This window comes from Cetorhinus maximus, chromosome 11 (genome assembly GCF_964194155.1).
Source record: "Cetorhinus maximus chromosome 11, sCetMax3.hap1.1, whole genome shotgun sequence".
Taxonomy (NCBI): Eukaryota; Metazoa; Chordata; class Chondrichthyes; order Lamniformes; family Cetorhinidae; genus Cetorhinus; species Cetorhinus maximus.
In genome coordinates, this window is record NC_135889.1 from 116,566,866 (window position 1) to 116,588,719 (window position 21,854).

Below are 21,854 nucleotides of genomic sequence, written 5' to 3' on the forward strand. Positions count from 1 at the left end.
CTGAGTTTAGCTAGGAACTGCACACACTAATACTTGCCCTCCATGCCAGTCGTGGTTCAGTGGGTAGGACTCTGACCTCTGAACCAGAAGTTCATGGGGTCAAACCCCACGTCCCAAGGCTGGAACACAAAATCTAGGCTGACGCTTCCCTTCTTGAGGGAGTGCTAACACTGCTGGGGATACTGTCTTTCAGGAGAGATGTTAAGTCAAGGGCACCCCTATCCCCCAACCCCAACCTCCCTCCGCGTATCCTCTCAAATAGCAGTAAACAATTCCAGAGCACTGTTAGGGACGAAGTGGGACCCCACACTGCTTCTTCCAATACCAAGCTCGGTCAGAAATGAAGTAGATGTGACAAAGCTATTGACCTATCCCATCCTCCCACCCTTCCTGACTGTTTAGAGAAAGCGCACATCGAATGTTAAACAATTCCTCACTGTAGGGCAATCAATCCCATTTTGTGACCTAACAGCCTGAACCTATCGCACTCCACAATGACACCATGCGATGAAAGAAAGGACAAATAGAGTTGACGTAGGCATGAGAGGGAGCAGATAGAGGCCAGACAGGAGACAGGATAATGGCAGAACAAGAAATAAGACAGCATGGAACACAAAAGGTGGACAAGAAAGAAGTGAGCCAAGCAATCAAAGCTCATTTTAAAAGGGAAGGTGTGGGTGTAGATCATTCTAAATAAATCGACAGGGCATTCTATTTTTTCCTCGACATGTGTCTTCTGACTGATGCACTGGCAATCAGCCAGTAAAAAGGATATGCATTTATGTCGCACTTTACTACCACTTCAAGAAATGTCTCAAATTGCTTCACTTTGTATTGCTAGTGGTGAGAGGGAATACGAAGAAGTCACAATGTTTAGTTGTGTCCTGACTGTTTTGGAAGAGGTCCAATGGACCAGCTGGCCATTTCCTTTCTGCCCTTCCATATGTGGTGACCATCAACGCTCAAACTACAATGGTGGGATCGGAACTCACATTCTCTGGGTTTCTTAACCCAGGCTGCCAGTAACTTAACCACCACACTACCGTACTCCCCCCACCCCCCCGCCCAAGTTGGGCAACCATGGCATCTTAATTGGCTGCCTTATAGAGCCAAGGAGCATTTTCTCCAATGCCGGTCCAGAGATAAGTCAACCGCTGTGGCGTTGCACAGGGTAAGTCGGAAGGTGTGCTGTTTTATAAACAGCGGTATAGCTTGTAATGCATGGTGTAGTATTCTGTCGCTAAGCTGCAGCATGATCCCCTCGAGGACTGAACCTTTACTGAAAATGGGGGCTCAGGCTTGGGTATGGCTTCCTAGCCACCTGCCACCCTCCTCCATTGTAGTACAAGGGCCTGGCATATACAGGGTTAATGTGGGACTGGGTACAGTACCGCCCACACAGCGATGTATTGAAGACCACGAGGGCATCGTTAAGAGGCACCATTCTACAACCAACAGCCTCCCAACATGGCGGCAGCTCAGGATCAAAAACCCTCAACTTCACTAAAACGCTGAAAGGCTGAGAAGAAAAGAAAACTTCAGCGCAAACTCTGACCTGAGAGAAGCTCCCCCCAACAGAAGCTAGAGATGCAGAGAAAATTCGCCAGAAAAAGCTCCATCGAGAAGGCCTGGAAGCTGAAGGCAGAGGTTTTTAATGTAGCAGAAAACTCCACTGGATCTCTCTTGGTAGTCCCCGCTTCAGGATGCAGAGTCCACAGAGTCTTCAGGCAATGCTCCAGGCCTGAGCGGTGAGCAGGAGCAGAAACCCTGGACGAACCTTCCCCTCACTAGCGCAGCGATGCAGACGCCTTTGGCTCAGTGGTAACATTCGGACTCCGCAGCAGAAGGTGCAGGGTACGAGCTCCACTCCAGTCTGTCCCGGGGAGGGGAGCTCCAATTAGCTGCCAACAGGATAATCGCGTCAAATGGATGTGGCTGGCCCCCGCACTCTCACTGTATAACATGTAGGAGCCCAAAAAACCCACTATATGGGACTAACCACCCTATCACTGTAAAGACAAAAGCTGCATTTATTTGACCACTGGATGTCTCAAAGCATTCCACAAAGAGACATAGACGGGTTAAGTGAGTGGGCAACAAGATGGAGTATAATGTGGGGGAGTGTGAAGTTATTCACTTTGGTCATAAGAATGAAAATATTTTTTTAAAAGGTGTGAAACTTGTAAATGTTTGCGTTTAGAGAGACTTGGGTGTGCTCATACAAGGAATGCAGGAAGTTAGCATACGGACAAGGTGCAGCAAGCAATTAGGAAGGCAAATGGCATGTTGGCCTTTATTGTAAGGGGACTGGAGTACGGGAATAAAGAAGTCTTGCTACAATTGTACAGGGTTTTGGTGAGACCACATCTGGAATGTTGAGTGCAATTTTGGTCTCCATTCTTAAGGAAGAGTATACTTGCACTGGAGGCAGTACCATGAAGGCTCACAAGGGCCGAAGGGCCTGTCCTATGATGAGAGGCTGGTTAAATTGGGCCTATATTCTCTGGAGTTTAGAAGAATGAGGGGTTATCCATTTTGGTCAGAAGAATAAAAAGGTGACTTATTATTTAAATGGAGAGAGACTTCAGAATGCTTCAGTGCAGAGGGATCTGGGCGTCCTCGTGCATGAATCACTGAAAGCCAGTATGCAGGTACAGCAGGTAATAAGGAAGGCAAATGGAATTTTGGCATTTATTGCTTAAGGAATAGAGTATAAAAATAGGGAAGCGTTGTTGCAACTGTACAAGGCATTGGTGAGACCGCACCTGGAGTATTGTGCACAGTTTTGGGCCCCTTACCTGAGGAAGGATGTAGTTGCATTGGAGGCAGTTCAGAGGAGGTTCACTAGATTGATTCCAGAGATACCGGGCTTGTCTTATGAGGAGAGATTGAGCAGTTTAGGCCTTATACTCGTTAGAGTTTAGAAGGATGAGAGGAGATCCATTTGAGGTATAAAAGATGCTAAAGGGGATGGACAAAGTAGACGTGGAGTGGATGTTTCCCCTTGTGGGGCATTCTAGAATGAGAGGCCATAGTTTTAGGCTAAGGGGTGGTAGATTTAAATCAGAGATGAGGAGGAATTGCTTTTCTCAAAGGGTCGCGAATCTGTGGAATTCACTACCTCAGAGTGCAGTGGATGCCGGGACGCTGAATAAATTTAAGGAGAGATAGATTTTTAATTAGTAACGGATGGAAAGGTTATGGGGAGAGGGCGGGAAATTGGAGTTGAGGCCGAAATGAGATCAGCCATGATCGTATTGAATGGCGGGGCAGGCTCGAGGGGCTGAATTGCCTACTCCTGCTCCTAGTTCTTATGTTCTTATGATCTCATTGAGGCCTATGAAATTCTGAAGGGGCTTGATAGGGTAGATGCTGAGAGATGGTCAGGGAATTTAAAAAACAGGGACATGGTCTCAGGATAAGCGGCCGATCATATAGAACTGAGATGAGGAGAAATTTCTTCGCTCAAAGGATTGTGAATCTTTGGAAGTCTCTACACCAGAGGGTTGTGCATGCATTAACGCTGAACACATTTAAGCCTGGGATAAACAGGTTTTTGGTCTCTGAGGGAATTAAGGTATAAGGGGAGCAGGCAGGAAAATGGAGCTGAAACCCAAGATCAGCCATGATTGTATTGAAGGGTGGAGCAGGCTCGATGGGCTGAATGGTCAACTCCTGCTCCTACATCTTGTGTTCTTGTGCACAACCGATTAAGTACTTCTGAAGTGAAGTCACTGTTGTAATGTAGGAAATGCGGCAGCTCAGTTGCCCTTAGCTAACACCCACAAACAGCAATGTGATAATGATCAGATAATCTGGTTTTTGTGATTTTTGGTTGAGGGATAAGTATTGGCCACCACACCAAGGAGAACTCCCCAGCTCTTCTTCAAAATATCACCGTGAGATCTATTTCATCCAACCAAGCAGGCAGATGGGGTCTTAATTTAACATCTCGCCCGAAAGGCAGCACTTCCAACAATGTAGCACTCCCTCAGTACTGTGTTGAAGTGACAGCCTTGATTTGTGCGCTCACAACCTGGAGTGGGGCTTGAACCCAGAACCTTATGGCTCAGCGGCTCGGGAGGCGATGGCGTAGTGGTATTGTTGCGGGGCTAGTAATCCAGAAACTCAGGGTAATGCTCTGGACCCAGGTTTAAGCCCCACCACAGCAGATGGTGGAACTTGAATTAAAAATCTGATGATGACCATGAAACCATTGTTGTAAAAACCCACCTGCTTCACTAATGCTCTTAGGGAAGGAAATCTTACCTACATGTGACTCCAGACTTGAATCTTAAATGCCATATGAACAAGGGCAATTAGAGATGGGCAATAAAATGCTAGCCTAGCCTGTGATGCCCCCCTTCCCATGAATGAATTAAAAACAAAGAGGTGCCTGTGACTAACTGAGCCACGTTGATCAGCCTATGAATCCTGCCTCCATAAGGGGAGAGTGCAAAGCAATAACAATAGCTGATTCTCCAGCTGATGAGTAACTCGCAATAGTTTGAGTATTAGTCTTACAAATGTATTTTTGCATTATTATCTTACAACTGAGTATGATTCAGTACCTCACCGAGGGGGTACATGAGGGTCATCAGTGCAAAGTCCTAGATGGGTACAGGAGTGGGGCTTTCAACCCCTTCGGCCTGCTTCACCATCCAACCACATCACACCCTTACCTCAGCCCTGCCTTTGCTCCAGATCCATTCTTTACAGTGTCAAAATTCAAAGATCTCAGTCTTCAAATGCTCCCATTGTCTGAGCATCCCTTTTGGGAGATGAAAATACTTAATATAATAAAATTACTGTACAAACTGCACCTTTTTTTAATTCGTTCATGGGATGTGGGTGTTGCTGGCCAGGCCAGCATTTATTACCCATCCCTATTGTCCACCCTTAATTGCCCTTGTTCAGGCATTTAAGAGTCAACCACATTGCTGTGGGTCTGGAGTCACATGTAGGCCAGACCAGGTAAGGACACCAGATTTCCTTCCCTAAAGGACATTTGGGAACCAGATGGGTTTTTACAACAATCAACAATGGTTTCATGGTCATCATATGGCTTTTAATTCCATATTTTTACTGAATTCAAATTCAACCATCTATCGTCGTGGGGGGGGGAGGATTCAGACCCAGGTCGCCAGAGCATTATGCTGGGTCTCTGGATTACCAGTCCAGCGACAATACCACTACGGCACCCCTTCCCAAAGAAAGACTGGCATTTATTTCACGCCTTTATAATCATCTCAGGACATCCCAAAGCACTTCACAGCCAATGAAGTACATTGGAAGTTTAGTCTTTGTTGCCACTTAGGAAACTTGACAGCCAATTTGTGCACAGCAAGTTCCACAACGTGATAGTGACCAGATACAGATAATGCCCCCATTAAGAGCACATTCTAATAGTGAAGTTTCATTTTAGCGCAGTTTATAAATTTGGGAAGAACCCCGAACAGCGCGGCCTCTATTTTTTTGTTTCAGTGCGGTTACTGCACGTGCTCAGTCAGGGGAGGGAGCGGGAAGGTGCGTCAAGCTGGAGGGTCGAGGGAGGTGGTGAGTGGGGTTAGGGTCAGAGGAGGGAAGCAGCGAGCTGGACGTAAGTGGAAAGAGTTTGTCAGAGGATTTCTGGCCGATGAGGTTCAAGGCAGCCAATCGATTTTTTAATGTAAAAATTGCAGGACAGGGATGTAGGTCACCCTTATTACATGTTTTCTTTTGGGGAAGTGCTTTTCATTTAACACGTTTTCTTTCATCACACTTTTTTAGGCAGACATTAGGAACGCTAAATGAGGGATAGCTGTAACTTGTTTCTGTGATGCTGATTGAAGGAGAAATGTTGGTCAGGACATTCAGGAGAACTCTCACGCCTTCCTTCAAAATAGTGGCCATGGGATCTTTTGTACCCACCCGAGAGGGCAGATGGGGCCTCGGTTTAACATCTGAGCTGAAAGACGACTCCTCCAACAGAGCCGCACTCTATCGGTATCGCACTGGGAGCCTCAGGCTGGATTGGACAACTCTCTAGAGTGGAAGTTGAGCACGCAACCTTGGCAGCTCAGAGGGCAGTGTGGCAGTGACCCAGCGCTGGCTGACACCAGCGGGTTTCCCAAACCAACCATTCTGACCATGGGTAGAAGTTGAGAAGAGGTCAGACACTGAGCCAAGGGAATCATCTCACATTTACCAGGGACCAGTTAAATCATTGCCTGAAGATTAGAAACTTGCTAGGAAAGAGCAAGTTAGATAGGGACAATGAAGGCCATTTGACCCATTCTCACCCAACCACCCGAGAAAAGAGCCTGAAGTCCACAGCTCCCACCTAGATTAACTAATTAACTCTACTGGCATGGTTGCTCCGAATAGTTTTGGAGCAAGGAGATTCAAAAGGGCAATAGGATCAACATAATATGCTCCCTAACCCCGCCCTCCCCTCGCTCCCCAGGGCCACCTCCACCACAAAATACAGCAAACAAGATTCAGCACCGACGGGATTCACCGGAGTAATGCCAGGAGTGACGGGCGTCAATTATGCGGGGAGACTGAAGAAGGTGGGAATGTTCTCCTTAGAACAGAGAAGATTAAGAGGAGATTTAATCGAGGTGTTCAAAATTATCTGGGTTTTGACAGAGTAAACGAGGACAAACTTGAGGGCCGGTGACCAGAAAATTTGCGTGATTGGCATAAGAAGCAGAGGGGAGATCTGGAATGCGCAGCCTGAAAGGGCGGTGGAAGCAGATGCAATAGCAACTTTCAAAAAGATTGATAAATACTTGGGTAAGAAAAAAAAAATGGTTCGAGGATCCAAGAGCCTAAGTGGAGATTCGTTCGAAGAGCTGCCACAGGCAAGATGGGTCAAATTGCCCCCTCCTACGTTGTATGATTCAAAGATTTTGTGGAAGGCTGTGAAATATTCTTATTGAAATGAAGAAACAACATGGTGGATTTGGAGTGCAGCGCAATTAAGAATCTGAAATGGGTTATAGCATCAGTGACTGAAGACCAACTGGTAAACTGACGCTCATCAAGAGGTGAACACAGACTGAGCGTGCATCTGGCTTGGTAGCCAAGGCAACAGCAATGGCAATAACTGTTTACCAACAAGGCCCATAGCAAACCAAGAACGGGGGGTTGATGCGAACTTATCACAACACCAGCAAATCCAGCCAGCCATAAAAAACATCTCAATCCATTTCAACGGCCAGGAGGCAAGGGCATTTGGACAGCGAGCGTCGACTGCTGCTCTCACACAAAAACAATCTGAGAATCATCCCGCAGCCTGCAGGAGCTCTCTAGAAAAACCGAAACCACCACAAATCAACATGACATGCCTTCATGGCGTCTAGTCCAGTGTTGTCTCCAGATGTTGGCACCAATGTGCGACAGCAAAGACAAAAATAAAAGAGAAATATTTAAGACACTACACTTTAATGCTGTGCCAACACATTTCTTGCATGACACTCTTACATTCATCACTTCAAATTATTTCCACCACTACCCATCTTCAGTGACAAGCCTGCAACAGTTGCTTCGCAGCTCAAACCGCTCTCGCAGCTCCGATCTGAAGGATGACATCTGTAATTGTGCTGCTCAAGTGGACATAATGTGCAAACTTTACACACCCTCCCTCACTCTTCAATGAAATTTCTGGGAATAATGCTCCAGTGGTTTGATCTTTCCTTTGTCGCAACTTTGTTTGCCGTTGTCAAAACTACCACACAAAAAAAAATGCAAGACGTCAACAACAGATTGACGCTGGATGCTCTGTCACCTAGGCAACCAAGCCAGGCCGAGACTTCATTCACAAAAAAGCTGCCCCTTCTGAAGACGTCGACGCTTGGTAAGTGATGCGGTTCCATAGGCATTGCTGGCAGCTCTGGCACTTTGCCCAAGTGGCATTCTTTCACGGATGCACCTAGACAATTGAGGCTGTGCTCCTGCCTTCTATCTTTGACTCCTGTTGGCTTGTGGGCACCAGGCAAGAACAGAATAGAACTCGGATATACCAGCAGCCGAAAGTGACACCCAAAGACTCATAACATGTGGAACGGCCATTGTGCAGGAGTGCGGAGGGCCACGGTCGTTTATGGATCAGTAATTTCTCCATGAAATGCCACCTTCAGCAGAAGAAGGGAGGATAAAAGATAATGTGCTCCCATTACCGCTTCCTCCCAGTTAAACCATTTACATAACACAGGTCCTTCTCTTTCCCAGACTTTTGTCCTATTAATTCTCTAATGAGGATTTACTAAATCTCTGTTTGCCCAGCTTATCCCCATGGTAGTGAGCACACACACACGTACACACACACACACGTACACACACACACAATGTACACACACACACACACATACACACACACACATACACACACACACACACGTACACACACACACACACACATACACACACACACACACACACACGTACACACACATACACACGTACACACACACACACATACACGCACACACACACATACACGTACACACACACACACACGTACACACACACACACACACACATACACACACATACACACGTACACACAGACACACACGTACACACAGACACACAGACACACACACACACACACACGTACACACACACACACGTACACACACACACACACACACACGTACACACACATACACACATGTACGCACACACACACACGAGTTGAATGGCTACGTAATCTTAGAGTTAAATCCAATGTGCACTCAGCAATATATTTTCCATTCCTCCCGTGGCCAGACAAGCTTCAGCATGGTGTAAAGTTTACGATACTGGATCAGCAACCTAGACATCTTGAGGTCGCATCCTACTGTGGCCAAGTTCTGAACTTGAATTCAGTAAATCTGGTAATGTGTGGGCTGGCACCCTAAAGACAGCTGTAAAAGTTTGCCCAACTGTCATAAAAAAAACCAACATGGTTTACTAACGTCCATTAAAAAAGGGAACCTTCCACCTCTACCTGGCCTGGCCTTCACGGAAATCTAGCCCACCATGCACGGTTGACTCTTAGAACAAAAGGACATAGGAAATAGGAGCAGGAGTCGGCCATTTGGTCCCTCAAGCCTGCTCCACCATTCAATATGATCATGGCTGATTTGATTGTGGCCTTAACTCCACTTTCCTGCCTGTCCCCCATAACCCTTGAGTCCCCTGTCAATCAAAAATCTGTCTAACTCAACCTTCAATGACCCAGCCTCCAATGTTCTCTGGGGGAGAGGATTCCAAAGACTAATGACCCTCTGAGAGAAGAAATTCCTCCTCATCTCGGTCTTGAGTAAGAAAACCCCTTATTCTGAAGCTTTGTCCCCTAGTTCTAGATTCTCCCGCGAGAGGAAACATCCTCTCAGTATCTACCCTGTCAAGCCTCCTCAGAACCTTATATTTCAATAAGATCACCTCTCATTCCTCTAAACACCAATGGGTACAGACCCAACCTGTTCAATCTTTCCTTGTAAGTGAACCCCTTTAGCCCAGGAACCGACCTAGTGAACCTTCTCTGAACTGATTCCATAGAACCATAGAACCATAGAACACTACAGCACAGAAAACAGGCCATTCGGCCCTTCTAGTCTGTGCCGAAATATTATTCCACTAGTCCCATTGAGCTGCACCTAGTCCATAACCCTCCAGACCTCTCCCATCCATGTATCTATCTAATTTATTCTTAAAACTTAAGAGTGAGCCCGCATTTACCACGTCAGATGTTAGCTCGTTCCACACTCTCACCACTCTCTGAGTGAAGAAGTTCCCCCTAATGTTCCCCCTAAACCTTTCCCCTTTCACCCTAAAGCCACATCCTCTCGTGTTTATTTCTCCTAATCTAAGTGGAAAGAGCCTTTACTTGCATTTACTCTGTCTATACCCCTCACAATTTTGTAAACTTCTATCAAATCTCCCCTCATTCTTCTACACTCCAAGGAATAAAGTCCTAACCTGTTTAATCTTTCCCTGTAACTCAACTCCTTAAGACCCGGCAACATCCTAGTGAATCTTCTCTGCACTCTCTCAATCTTACTGATATCCTTCCTGTGGTTAGGCGACCAGAACTGCACACAATACTCCAAAGTTGGCCTCACCAATGTCTTATACAACCTCACCATAACATCCCAACTCCTACACTTAATATTTTGATTTATGAAGGCCAGTATGCCAAAAGCTTTCTTTACAACCTTGTCTACCTGTGACGCCACTTTTAGGGAATTATGTATCTGAACTCCCAGATCCCTTTGTTCCTCCGCACTCCTCAGTGCCCTAGCATTTACTTCCAACGCAAGAAAGGAGGCCAAAACTGTTTAGGATACTCTAGCTGCAGTCTCATCAATGCCATGTACAGCTTTATCAAAACTTCTCTCCTTTTGTACTCCATCCTGCTTGCAATCAAGGCCAACATCTGATTTGCCTTGCTGTACCTGCATGCCAACTTTGTGTGATTCATGCACAAGGACACCCAGGTCCCTCGGTACTGCAACATTCTGCAGTTTCTCTCCATTTAAGTAATATTTTGCTTTTCCATTCTTCCTGCCAAAATGGACAACCTCACATTTTCCCACATTGTACTCCATCTGCCAAATTGTTCCCCACTCATTTAACCTGCCCATATCCCTTCGCAGACTCTTGGGCTGGATTTTACACGCCGGCACCCCCCACCCCACCCCCCACCTCCACTGGGCATATTTTTGGTGGGGGTACAGGTAAAAGATGGTGGCCAATCCACTGCTTTCATGCCCAGCTCTGACCATTTCCCCATAGGATGGGGAGATGGCAGCTTAGATGAGATAATCACTGGATGACTATTCTAGAGACCCAGGGTAATGCTCTGGGAGCCTGGGTTCATAATCCCACCACAGCAGATGGTGAAATTTGAATTCAATAAAAATCTGGAATTAAAAGGCTGATGATGACTGTGAAACCATTGCCAATTGTCATAGAAACCCATCTGGTTCACTAATGTCCCTTTAAGGAAGGAAATCTGCTGTCCTTACCTGGCCTGGCCTACATGTGACTCCAGACCCACAGCAATGTGGTTGACTCTTAAATGCCCTCTGAACAAGGGTAATTAGGGGTGGGCAATAAATGCTGGCCTAGCCAGTGACGCCCACATCCCATTAGGTGCTGAAATAAGCAGCCTGCCTGACAATTTTTAGGAAGTAATTAATGGGCAACTGAGCTTGTTAACAAGCCAATTAACTTGAATATTTTGCTGCCCATGTCATAAAATGGCTGGTGTGGATAGCTGGGCGGGAGTGAGTCGGCTGTTTTTTTTCGACCCAACTGATTAAAAAGCAGAAAGAAAAGGAGGGTACATCGTTTGCGGGTGCCATGTGCGCAGCACATCGGGGTACCCACACCCCGCAGCCCCCCCCAACGATGTTACCCCCTAACTTAGTTACTTCCCACCTCGCCACCAAACCTTGCCCCCCACCCCCACCCCTCTTCCTAGGCTCCCCAATCCCTCCCCATCCAATACCTCTCACTTACCCCTCTCCAGGATCCATTTGTCTCCACTTGCAGTCCCAGCAGCGGCCACTGATGCGTTCTGGCGCTGCTGGGACTGTTAGAGCTGCTGGCCAATCAGATCGCCAGCTCTCCTCCCACTGAGTCCGACCCTCCCCTCCTTAAAGCCACCTGGAGCGTGTAATGGCTTCGGGGTGGTTTTGTTTAACGTCGGTCAGTTCGAGACCAACATTTCTTCTGGGGGAGCAAGCAGTATGCACCCCACCTCCACCCCCCCCAAAATCCTCCCCTACCCCTCAACCTCAACCCCTCCTGGAAAATTCAGCCCTTAGGGTCCTCCTCACAACTTGTTTTCTCGCCTATCGTTCTTTTGCTGGCAAATTTGGCCAGAATACACTCTGTTCCTTCATTATTATTAAAATCGATTGTAAATAGCTGAGGATCTGGAACTGATCCCTGTGGCCCCCCTGACTAGTTACAAGTTGCCATGTTGAAAATGTCCCATTTATCCAGATTCTGAAGTAGCTTAGCAAGCAGCTCAGCAGTACAAATAAATCGAGAACAAGGAGCTCACCAGACAGGAGGGTTGGCGCATTACCATCACTGCACGCGGTATCGCCAGTGGTTTGCCAGCTATGGGCTGCTAAGTGGGGATGTGCAAGTGGCTAGAATTGGAGGAACACAGAGTCCACAGAGGGTTAGAGGAGGAGGTCGCTCAGATAGGGACGGGGGCGGGGATGAGGATTTTTAATTTCTGAGGTGCCGACAGACTGGGAGCCAACAGGGCCTTTGTTGGTCTGTCTGGCACAGAGGTAGACTGGCCAACTCTGAGTCTGAAGGGAAGTTGTAGGAGGAGGGGGCAAGAAATTCCCTCTTCGACCTGACGGCCGACTTGATAAAAGAGAGAGCGAGATGGGAAAAAAATAAACGGTCCTAGGATGTTGAAACTTCTTAACCGACTGTAGGGAGAATGGAAAACTGAATTCAAATGAGTCCAATCAGGCGGGGGTATTGGACTTCGACAAGTAATTTCCAGGGAAAATATAATTTAACCTGGACTGTCAAAAAGTGAAGCTTTAATTGAAGATAATCGTATTATTTAAGACGCACACCGTTTAGGAAGGAAGTCATTTTTCCTCGTATTTTGAAAGTTTATGATTCTATAGGCGGTGCAGTGTACACTAAACATCTGTTTTCTGACAGTGTTGTGCTTAGGTAGTCACAGAGTAGCTGACTAAATGGGGAGTTGGGTAACAGGTAATTATCCACAGCTGTAGCTACTGTTTCCTCACACCCTCAATGTTCAAATATTTGGACAACTGACTTGGAGACTTTGACAGCTTTCCATTTGGAATTTTTCTCCACTGTTCTCTTCCTACTGCCACCCCAGCTCCACAATCGCTTTCCCTCCTCACCTCTCGACAACCATTTGCCTCACTGGGTGTATCCGACTGGTGAAGGCCCACTTGCCAAATTGCCCAATGGCGTGCCCACCTGGGCAGGAGCGCCAACGTTCCAGCTCCGCCCCGGTCCCGCCTTTACGTGACATTCCCACAGATTCCACCCAGGAGTCACCGGGAGACCCTCAGCCAGTGGGGATTCTTCCTGATTTCGTTTGCCCTCTCTTCGGTGCTGAGGCCAACTCTGACACTCCTACATTCCTGCTTTCAGGCGAGACGTTAAACAGAGGCCCCGTCTGCTGTCTCAGGTGGACAGAGACAATCCCACGACACTCTCTCTCTCTCTCTCTAGAGGTACCATGCCCTGGAAAGGTGTTGGTGATCATGGACTACAGTGTGGCTCCATGGTCATGCTTGGCAAGGTACAGCAGTGGTTTGCCCTTGCCATTTGCAGATGGCTGACCAGGAATCTCTCCCACTCTTGCCACCCATCATTGGCATATGTTGGAAAGATCTACAAGTTGACTCTCAACCTGTTTGGCCATGTTACGAATGCGCCTCCTTCGGGCGTCAAGTCCTAGAGCGGGATTTGAACCTGGAGTCGCTGGCTCAAAGGCAAGGATGCCACAAAACCGTGACTATCCCCACAGGGCTATTTCAAAGAAAAGCCAGGAGTTCTCCCTGGTGCCCTAGCCCATATTTATCCCTCAAGCAATGTCAAAAACAGATCATCTAATCATCATCATTACAGTGCTATTTATGGGAGCTTGCTGTGTGCAAATTGGCTGCTGTGGTTCCTACATTACAACAGCAACTACACTTCAAAATGTATTTCATTGTCAAGCGCTTTGGGGTGTCCTTTGGTGGTGAAAGTTGCTCTATAAGTGCAAATTTTACTTTCTTTATTTGACTGCTTCCTGTCTGGGATCAATGACTCCACCACTGACCTGGTATGAGGGAAAGAATCTAACCAGGAAGCCGGTCGGCTTGTATGACTTCGGGCTTTTATAAATTGAGCCAGAGAGGGGAACCTACGGCCACAGCAACTTGCATTTACACAATGCCGCCGATGTAACAAAACATCCCGAGACACTTCACGGGGGGTGTAACCAGACAAAAATTGACACCCAGACACATAAAGAGACATCAGGGAAGCCTCGTCAAAGAGGTAGGTTTTAAGGGGTGCCTTCAAGGAGAAGAGGGAGGTAGAGAGGTTCAGGGAGGGAATTCCTGAGCTTAGGACCCAGGAAGCTGCAGGCACGGCCACCAGGTGATGGAGTGAAGGAAGTCAGGGATGCACAAGGGACCAGAACTGCAGAAACCCAGAGTTCTCGGAGGGTTGTAGAGCTGGAGGAGGTATAGCTAAGGGTTGTATAAAAACTGCTAAGTCAATGACTTAAGGGGACCCATTAGAGAGGCTTTTACTGATGGTGCCTCAATTGACAGCCGTGACTCAGTGGGCAGCACATAAACCTCTAAGTCAGAGGGTCGTGAGTTCAAGTCCCACTCCAGAGGCTTGAGCATATAATCCAGGCTGACACTCCAGTGCAGTACTGAGGGAGTGCTGCACTGTCGGAGGTGATGCCTTTTGGGTGAGAAGTTAACATGTCTAATGCGGGAGCTTCGTTGAGAGTATTTCTTACAGATCTCCGTGTGGCTGGTGGACTGATACATTGTTGTTCAGCACCTGACACCAGTGCGACAGTGAATGTGGCACTCTCGGTGTACATTGCATTAACAATTAGTTCCTAGCTCTTTATGAATAATGTAACAATACAACGACTGCAAGACAGGTTACCTGCTCATCACTGTTTGTGGGGCCTTGCTGTGTGCAAATTGACTTCCGCATTTCTGACCATCCCTACACTTTAAAAGTGGTTGAATAGCTGTAAAAGGAGAGCTTTGGGAGACGCTGATGTCATGGAAGTTGCTACATAAATGCAGGTTGGTTTCATTTCCCTCAGTGCAGGCTTAAAAGAATTCAAATAAATAATTACATTAAAAAGACAGTGATCTAATTGGATATCCTTTCAAAGAGTCGGCACAGGGACGAAAGGCTGAACGGCCTCCTTCCCTGCAGCATTATTCTATGATCCCTACGGCTTTGGCAACTGAGCTTGAGGAAGCAGTCTGTAATTCCATGCTGAGCCTTTTGACAGGCAGCATCTTCCCTCTGTGCGGAAGGAATGGCCCATGTGTTTGCTCAGTACGTGTTGGGTGTCACAACTGGTAACAGAGTTTTGGATATAGATCAGAAAAGTAAGCACCCAGACATCTGTTGACTTTGACCGTCCCTGTTGGCACAGCGAGTGGAAATAAGGCACTGCCGGTGTCAGTAGTCCACTTAATGCTTACTTACAACCTGGAGCCCCAGGTGAAAATGGAGACTCCTGCCGTTCTACTGACTGCCTCCCCTCCCCCTCATTATATAAATACCAGCTGTCCCACAGTATCTCAGAGCAAAAGGATTATTGCTGCAGAAACTGGCAAGGTCACATTCAGTTTGAATTTGGACTAAATCACAGGCAGCACAACCTCCTCTAACCCATCATGCGCTGTGGGTGAAATCGAACCAAGGTCTCCTGCAACCTCTACCACCCAGAAGGGCAAGGGCAGCAGACACATGGGAACCCCGCCACCTGAATGTTCCCCTCCAAGCCACTCACCATCCTGACTTGGAAATATATCGGCCGTTCCTTCACTGTCGCCGGGTCAAAATCCTGGAACTCCCTCCCTAACAGCACTGTGGGTGAACCTATACCACATGGACTGCAGCGGTTCAAGAAGGCGGCTCACCACCACCTTCTCAAGGGGCAATTAGGGATGGGCAATAAATGCTGGGCCTGGCCAGTGACACCCACATCCCATGAAAGAATTTTAAAAAAGTCTCCATGATTGAAAGGCACAGACAGCAAAAGTTTCCAATCACTGACATAATTCTCATCACCCCCTGAACGTCTTGGTTGGTGGCCTCTGGCATTCCAACTCTGGCATCTTCCCATTTTTCTCCCCATTCTTTCTCAGTTGGAGTCAGAGCTTCCAGCCATCTCAATCCCACTGTCGGGATCTTCCTTGGCAATCCCTCCCTCTTGCTACTTTACAGTCTGTCTGTAAAAGTGTGAATCGAAGCCTCCACATTTCTTTCTGTCGTCTCTCTTCCCAATATTCTGCTCTGAAACATGGTCACCACATTAACACAATAACAACCAAACAACAGCAACAATGTGCATTTATATAGTGCCTTTAACACATTCCTTCAAAGGAGCTTAATCTGACTACAGATTGGCACCAAACAAAAGGTGACATTAGGATGGATGACCAAAAGTTTGCCGAAGAGGTAAGTTTTAAAGGAGAGAGAGGCAGAGGGGTTTAGGGAGGGAATTCCAGAGCTTACTGCCTAGACAGCAGGAGGCACAGCCGCCAGTGGTGGGGTAATGGAAATCAGGGACGTGTAAAAGGTCAGAGTTAGAACCATAGAACCATAGAAAAGTTACAGCACAGAAGGAGGCCATTCGGCCCATCTTGTCCATGCCAGCCCGAGGACACCCAGGTGCCCTTTCTAATCCCACCTTCCTGCACCCGGCCCATAGCCCTGCAGCTTACAGCACTTAAGGTGCAGATCCAGGTACTTTTTAAAAGAGTTTAGAGTTTCTGCCTCTACCACCAACTTGGGCAGCGAATTCCAGACACCCTCTACCCTCTGCGTAAAAACTTTCTTCCTCATGTCCCCCCTACACCTTCTGTCACTTATCTTGAATCTATGTCCCCTGGTTCTAGAACTCTCCATCAATGGAAACAATTTTATCCTGTCCACTCTATCTATTCCCCTCATAATTTTGTATACCTCAATCAAGTCACCTCTCAGCCTTCTTTGTTCTAAGGAAAATAACCCCAACCTATCCAATCTCTCCTCGTAGCTACACTTTTCTAACCCTGGCCACATTCTTGTAAACCTCCTCTGCACTCTCTCCAGAGCTATTACGTCCTTCCTGTAATGTGGTGACCAGAACTGCACACAATACTCCAGTTGTGGCCTCACCAGTGTTTTATACAATTCCAACATTATATCCTTACTTTTATATTCTATACCTCTGCCAATGAAGAAGAGCATTCCATATGCCTTCTTTACAACCTTGTCTACTTGAACTGCTGCCTTCAGGGACCTGTGTACTTGTACGCCAAGATCTCTCACTTCATCTACCCCTCTTAGTATATTCCCATTTATTGTGTAATCCCTGTAATTGTTTGACCTCCCTAAATGTATGACCTCACACTTCTCTATGTTAAAATCCATCTGCCACTTTACCGCCCACTCCACCAACCCATCTATATCGTTTTGGAGATTATGGCTATCCTCTACACTATCCACTACTTGGCCAATCTTTGTGTCATCTGCAAATTTCCCAATCGTGCCCCCCACGTTCACGTCCAAATCGTTAATATATAACACAAACAGCAAGGGTCCCAACACCGAGCCCTGTGGAACACCACTTGAGACAACTTTCCATTCGCAAGGGCATCCATCGACCATGACCCTTTGTTTCCTGTTACAAAGCCAACCTTTTATCCAGTTTGCCACATTACCCTGAATCCCAAGGGCTTTTACTTTCCTGACCAATCTGCCATGTGGGACCTTGTCAAATGCCTTGCTGACATCCATGTACACAACATCCACTGCACTACCTTCATCCACCCTTCTTGTCACTTCCTCAAGGAATTCAATCAAATTTGTGAGGCAAGACCTTCCTTTAACAAATCCATGCTGACCATCCCTGACTAGTCCATGCCTTTCCACATGACAGTTAATCCTATCTCTCAGGATTGATTCTACTAATTTGCTCACCACCGATGTAAGACTAACTGGCCTATAATTGTTTGGCATTTCCTTTGATCCCTTTTTAAACAATGGAACTACATTTGAATTTCTCCAGTCCTCCGGTACTTCCCCTGTATCTAGTGAAGTTGGAGGGGTGCAGTGATCTCGGAGGTCTGTAGGGCTGAAGTAGTCTATAGAAATTGGGAGGGTGAGAAAGTGGAGGGGTTTGAACACATGAATAATCATTTTAAAATTGAGGCATCGCAAAATCAGGAGCCAGTGTAAGCCAGCGAACGCTTGGTGAACGGGACTTGGTGCGTGTTTGGATGAAAGCAGCAGAGTTCTAGATGAGCTCAAGTTTACAGAGGGTGGGAGACGGGAGGTCGGACAGGGGAGCATTAGAATAGTCGCGTCTGGAGGTAACAAAGGCCTAGATGAGGGTTTTATCAGCAGGTGAGCTGAGGCAGGGTGGAGACGGGTGGTGTCACGGACATGGAAGTCTGAGTTCATGAGGTAAGAGGGGATGCAGGATCCGAAACTCAGCTCAGGATCAAGTAGGATGCCAGTTGTGAACAATCCAGTTTGCCCGCAGGCAGTGGCCAGTGGATGGGCATGAGGTGGAGACGAGATGGGGATGGAGGCTCCACTCAGCACAGTCCCACGTACATAAGTTGATGCTGTTTCAGCTACCGCTTCAGGGGTACTCACGCTTCGGTTTTGTAGGAGAAGCATCGTTCCAGTGGGACCTTCAACACTCTGCCATTCAATCCCACAAACAGGGACCTGTCACTGTGAAGGATCTGCAGGCTTCGGATCGGCTCCTGCTTGCCAGGTGGAAGCAGCTGCAGCTCTTCCAAGTAGCAGCCTCGCAGGCTCTTGGCCTCCGACGAGAGGGTTTTCAGAATGGTGCCTTGCTCTGAGTTCAAAAGGAGGTACAAGTTAAACAGGGAGCATCAGCTACATTATTGAATGCAACAGTTCAATTTGGCAAAAAAACAGAAATCAAATAAAAAACCACATTCAGGACATTAATGCAACAAGCTGACCGAACGCACAAGTGGGAGCACGGAGCGGAAACCACAGGGCCTGAGCACAATGAGGGGCCAGCGCTAACTTGGAAATGTGGTGCCGGTGGGAATTTGGTGCAGACAGGGAAGGAGGCGCTGCTTTTTATACCTTTATTCAGTGTCCAGTAGCTGGTGAGTATTCATTCACGGGATGTGGGCTTCGCTGGCTGGGCCAGCATTATTGTCCATCCATATTGCCCTTGAGAAGGTGGTGGTGAGCTGCCTTCTTGAACCGCTGCAGTCCAGGTGGTGTAGGTACACCCACAGTGCTGTTAGGGAGGGAGTTCCAGGATTTTGACCCAGCGACAGTGAAGGAACGGCGATATATTTCTAAGTCAGGATGGTGAGTGACTCGGAGATGAACTTGCAATTGGTGGTGTTCTCATTCACTGCCACTTGATTGGCACCCCAACCACCACCTTAAACTTTCATTCCCTCCACCACCAATGCAGCAGTGTGTACCATCTACAAGATGCACTGCAGCAACTCACCAAGGCTCCTTTGACAGGGCCCTCCAAACCTGCGACCTCTGCCGCCTAGAAGGACAAGGGCAACAGATACATTGCTGTTCCTTCAACGCTAGGTCAAAATCCTGGAACTGCCTCCCTAACAGCACTGTGGCTGTACCTACACCACGTGGACTGCAGTGATTCAAGAAGGCAGCTCACCACCACCTTCTCAAGGGTAATTAGGCTGGGTGATAAAATGCTGGTCTAGCCAGCGATGCCTACATCCTGTGAATGAATAAGAAAAAGCTTTGGTCTCCTTACCTAAGGAAGGACGTTTGGAAGATGCTGTCTTCATCAGACAGATACTGAGACTTAAGAGAGTTAAATTGTGAAGACAAGCGGAATACAAACAGTGATCTGATTGAGGGGTTGCAAATGTTACAAGGATTGGATAGGGTACATGTGACTCCAGACCTACAGCAACGTGGTTGACCCTTAACTGCCCTCAGTTCAAAGGCAATCAGGGATAGACAACAAATACTGGCCTTGTCAGTGACACCACATGGCATGAAAGAATAAAATAAAATACAGAGGAACTATTTCCTGTGGTAGGGGAATGAAGGACGAGGGGATATAATCTTGAAATTGGAGCCAGGGCACTGAAGTCAGGAAGCACTTTTACCGACTTAAGGGTAGCAGAAATCTGGGGCTTTCCAGAGTGGGGTTTGTGTTAGATTGGGGACCAAAGGCCCCTAAATGGAGGTGAGGGGCAGGAAGCTACAATCTGATTAAATAGTGGAACAGGCCCAAAGCAGGGGCTACAGGAACAGAGTAAATCCAGAGACTCTGATGGACAGGGTTTGATGAGTTCCCTCGTGATCTGTCAAGTCGTCTCCATCACCTCAAGTTAGGTGATACGATTGGCGAAGCCCCAATATGACATGAGAAGCTTGACATTCTCCACTGCTCCAACGCTGTAAATTATCTATAAGATGCACTGCAGCAACTCACAATGTCTGCTTCAACTATAGCTCAAAAAATGGTGCCTGGATATGCCCCTCAAGTGCCGTAACCTGCAGGACTATGGACCAAACGCTGGAAAGTGGGATTAGGCTGAGTGGCTCATTTTTCAGCCAACACAGACACGAAGAGCCGAGTGGCCTCTTTCTGTGCCGTAAACTTTCTATGATTCGACTCTATTCTATAACTCCCAGCCAGGTGACCTCTACCACTGAGGAGCACCAGAGAAGCAAAGCCTTAGGAACAGCGTCACTTTATATTCTCCACGAGTTGCCCACAATCCTGATGTGCGTGGCATGCAATCACCGTGCCTTCATCTTCAACTGGATCAATATCCTGGACTCCTGGCCTCAAAAACCACTGTGACAGCGTCATCAGCACACGGGCTGCGGCAGTTCAAGAGGGCACGCCACCACTATCAGCTTCTCAGGGCCAACAGGAAAGGGGATAATAAATCTCAGCCTTGCTGGCGTCAGCAGCCCCACCCCTTCCCCCTGCCACATCTCAAAAAGAATTCTTTAAAAAAATGTGAGATGCCACCACAGTCGAATAGCTTGCCAACATTCACTGCACAGCCGCGTACAATTATCCAAGCAGCCAGTGCATGTTGGAAGTACACTCGAGCACGACTCATAGAATGCATGCATTACCAGAGGAGGCTATTCAGCCTGTTGAGCCCATTCCAGCTCTCTGTCAGAGCAGTTTAGCTAGTCCCACCCCCCGGCCTTTCCCTATAGCCCCGCTAACATTTTCCCTTCAGATAAATATCCTATTCCCTTTTGGAAGCCACAATTGAAGCTGCCTCCACCACCCTCTCAGGCAGAGCATTCCAGATCCTAATCAATCGCTGTGTAAACTCATCTTCCTCATGTTGCCTCTGGTTCTTTTGCCAATCGCCTTAAATCAGTGTCCTCTGGTTCTCGAGCATTGGGCCAATGGGAACGGTTTCTCCCTATTTACTCTGTCCAGGTCCCTCGTGATTTTGAACACCTCTATCAAATCTCCTCTGAACCTTCTCTTCTCTAAGGGAACAGCCCCGGCTTCTCCCACCCATCCAAGCAACTGAAGGCCCCCATCCCTGGAACCATTCTTGGGGAGCGGTGGAGGGGGGGGGAACGAGGAGGACGAAGCAATGGTTTTACCTGTGCCGATATACATCACATGGTAGAGTGTGTCCCTGCCTTGCACGATATCCACTACAAGTTTCGAGAAGCGCATGTTGTCATGAGTCGCCAGGGGGTCAACTGTGACGGGCTGCACCACGTCATTCATGAGGAAGAAGCGCTGAGCGTCCTGGAGGCTGCGTTCTGTCAGATTCTCGTTGGGTCCGTGGTCTCTGAGTGAGCCACACTACAGGGAGAATAAGCACAGGCATGTTAGATCTTCCTTTAGCCCAAGAATTCCATCCTCACTATCTAGGACCTCCACCCAAACGCATTGAATTAGGAAGGCAAATGGTATGTTGGCTTTTATTGCAAAGGGGTTGGATTATAAGAGTAAAGAAGCCTTATTACAATGATATAGGTCCTTGGTGAGTCCACACCTGAAGTACTTTGTACAGTATCACTACACCATCAACATCCTGGGGGTTACCATTGACCAGAAACTGAACTGGACTAGCCATATAAATACT

At 47.4% G+C, this 21,854-nt stretch overlaps 1 protein-coding gene across 2 annotated transcripts in view; it reads right to left on the bottom strand.

Moving 5' to 3' along the window:
- The window catches only part of sema5ba (sema domain, seven thrombospondin repeats (type 1 and type 1-like), transmembrane domain (TM) and short cytoplasmic domain, (semaphorin) 5Ba), a 344,144-nt gene that overhangs the window by 62,879 nt on the left and 259,411 nt on the right, over window positions 1-21,854 (bottom strand). For both annotated transcript variants that reach the window (XM_078552610.1, XM_078552611.1), the window contains exons 11-12: window positions 21,364-21,571; window positions 18,394-18,601 (exon numbers count right to left, since the gene is read on the bottom strand). In XM_078552610.1, coding sequence (XP_078408736.1) covers window positions 18,394-18,601; window positions 21,364-21,571 — 416 coding nt within the window. The remainder of the gene's footprint in view (window positions 1-18,393; window positions 18,602-21,363; window positions 21,572-21,854) is intronic.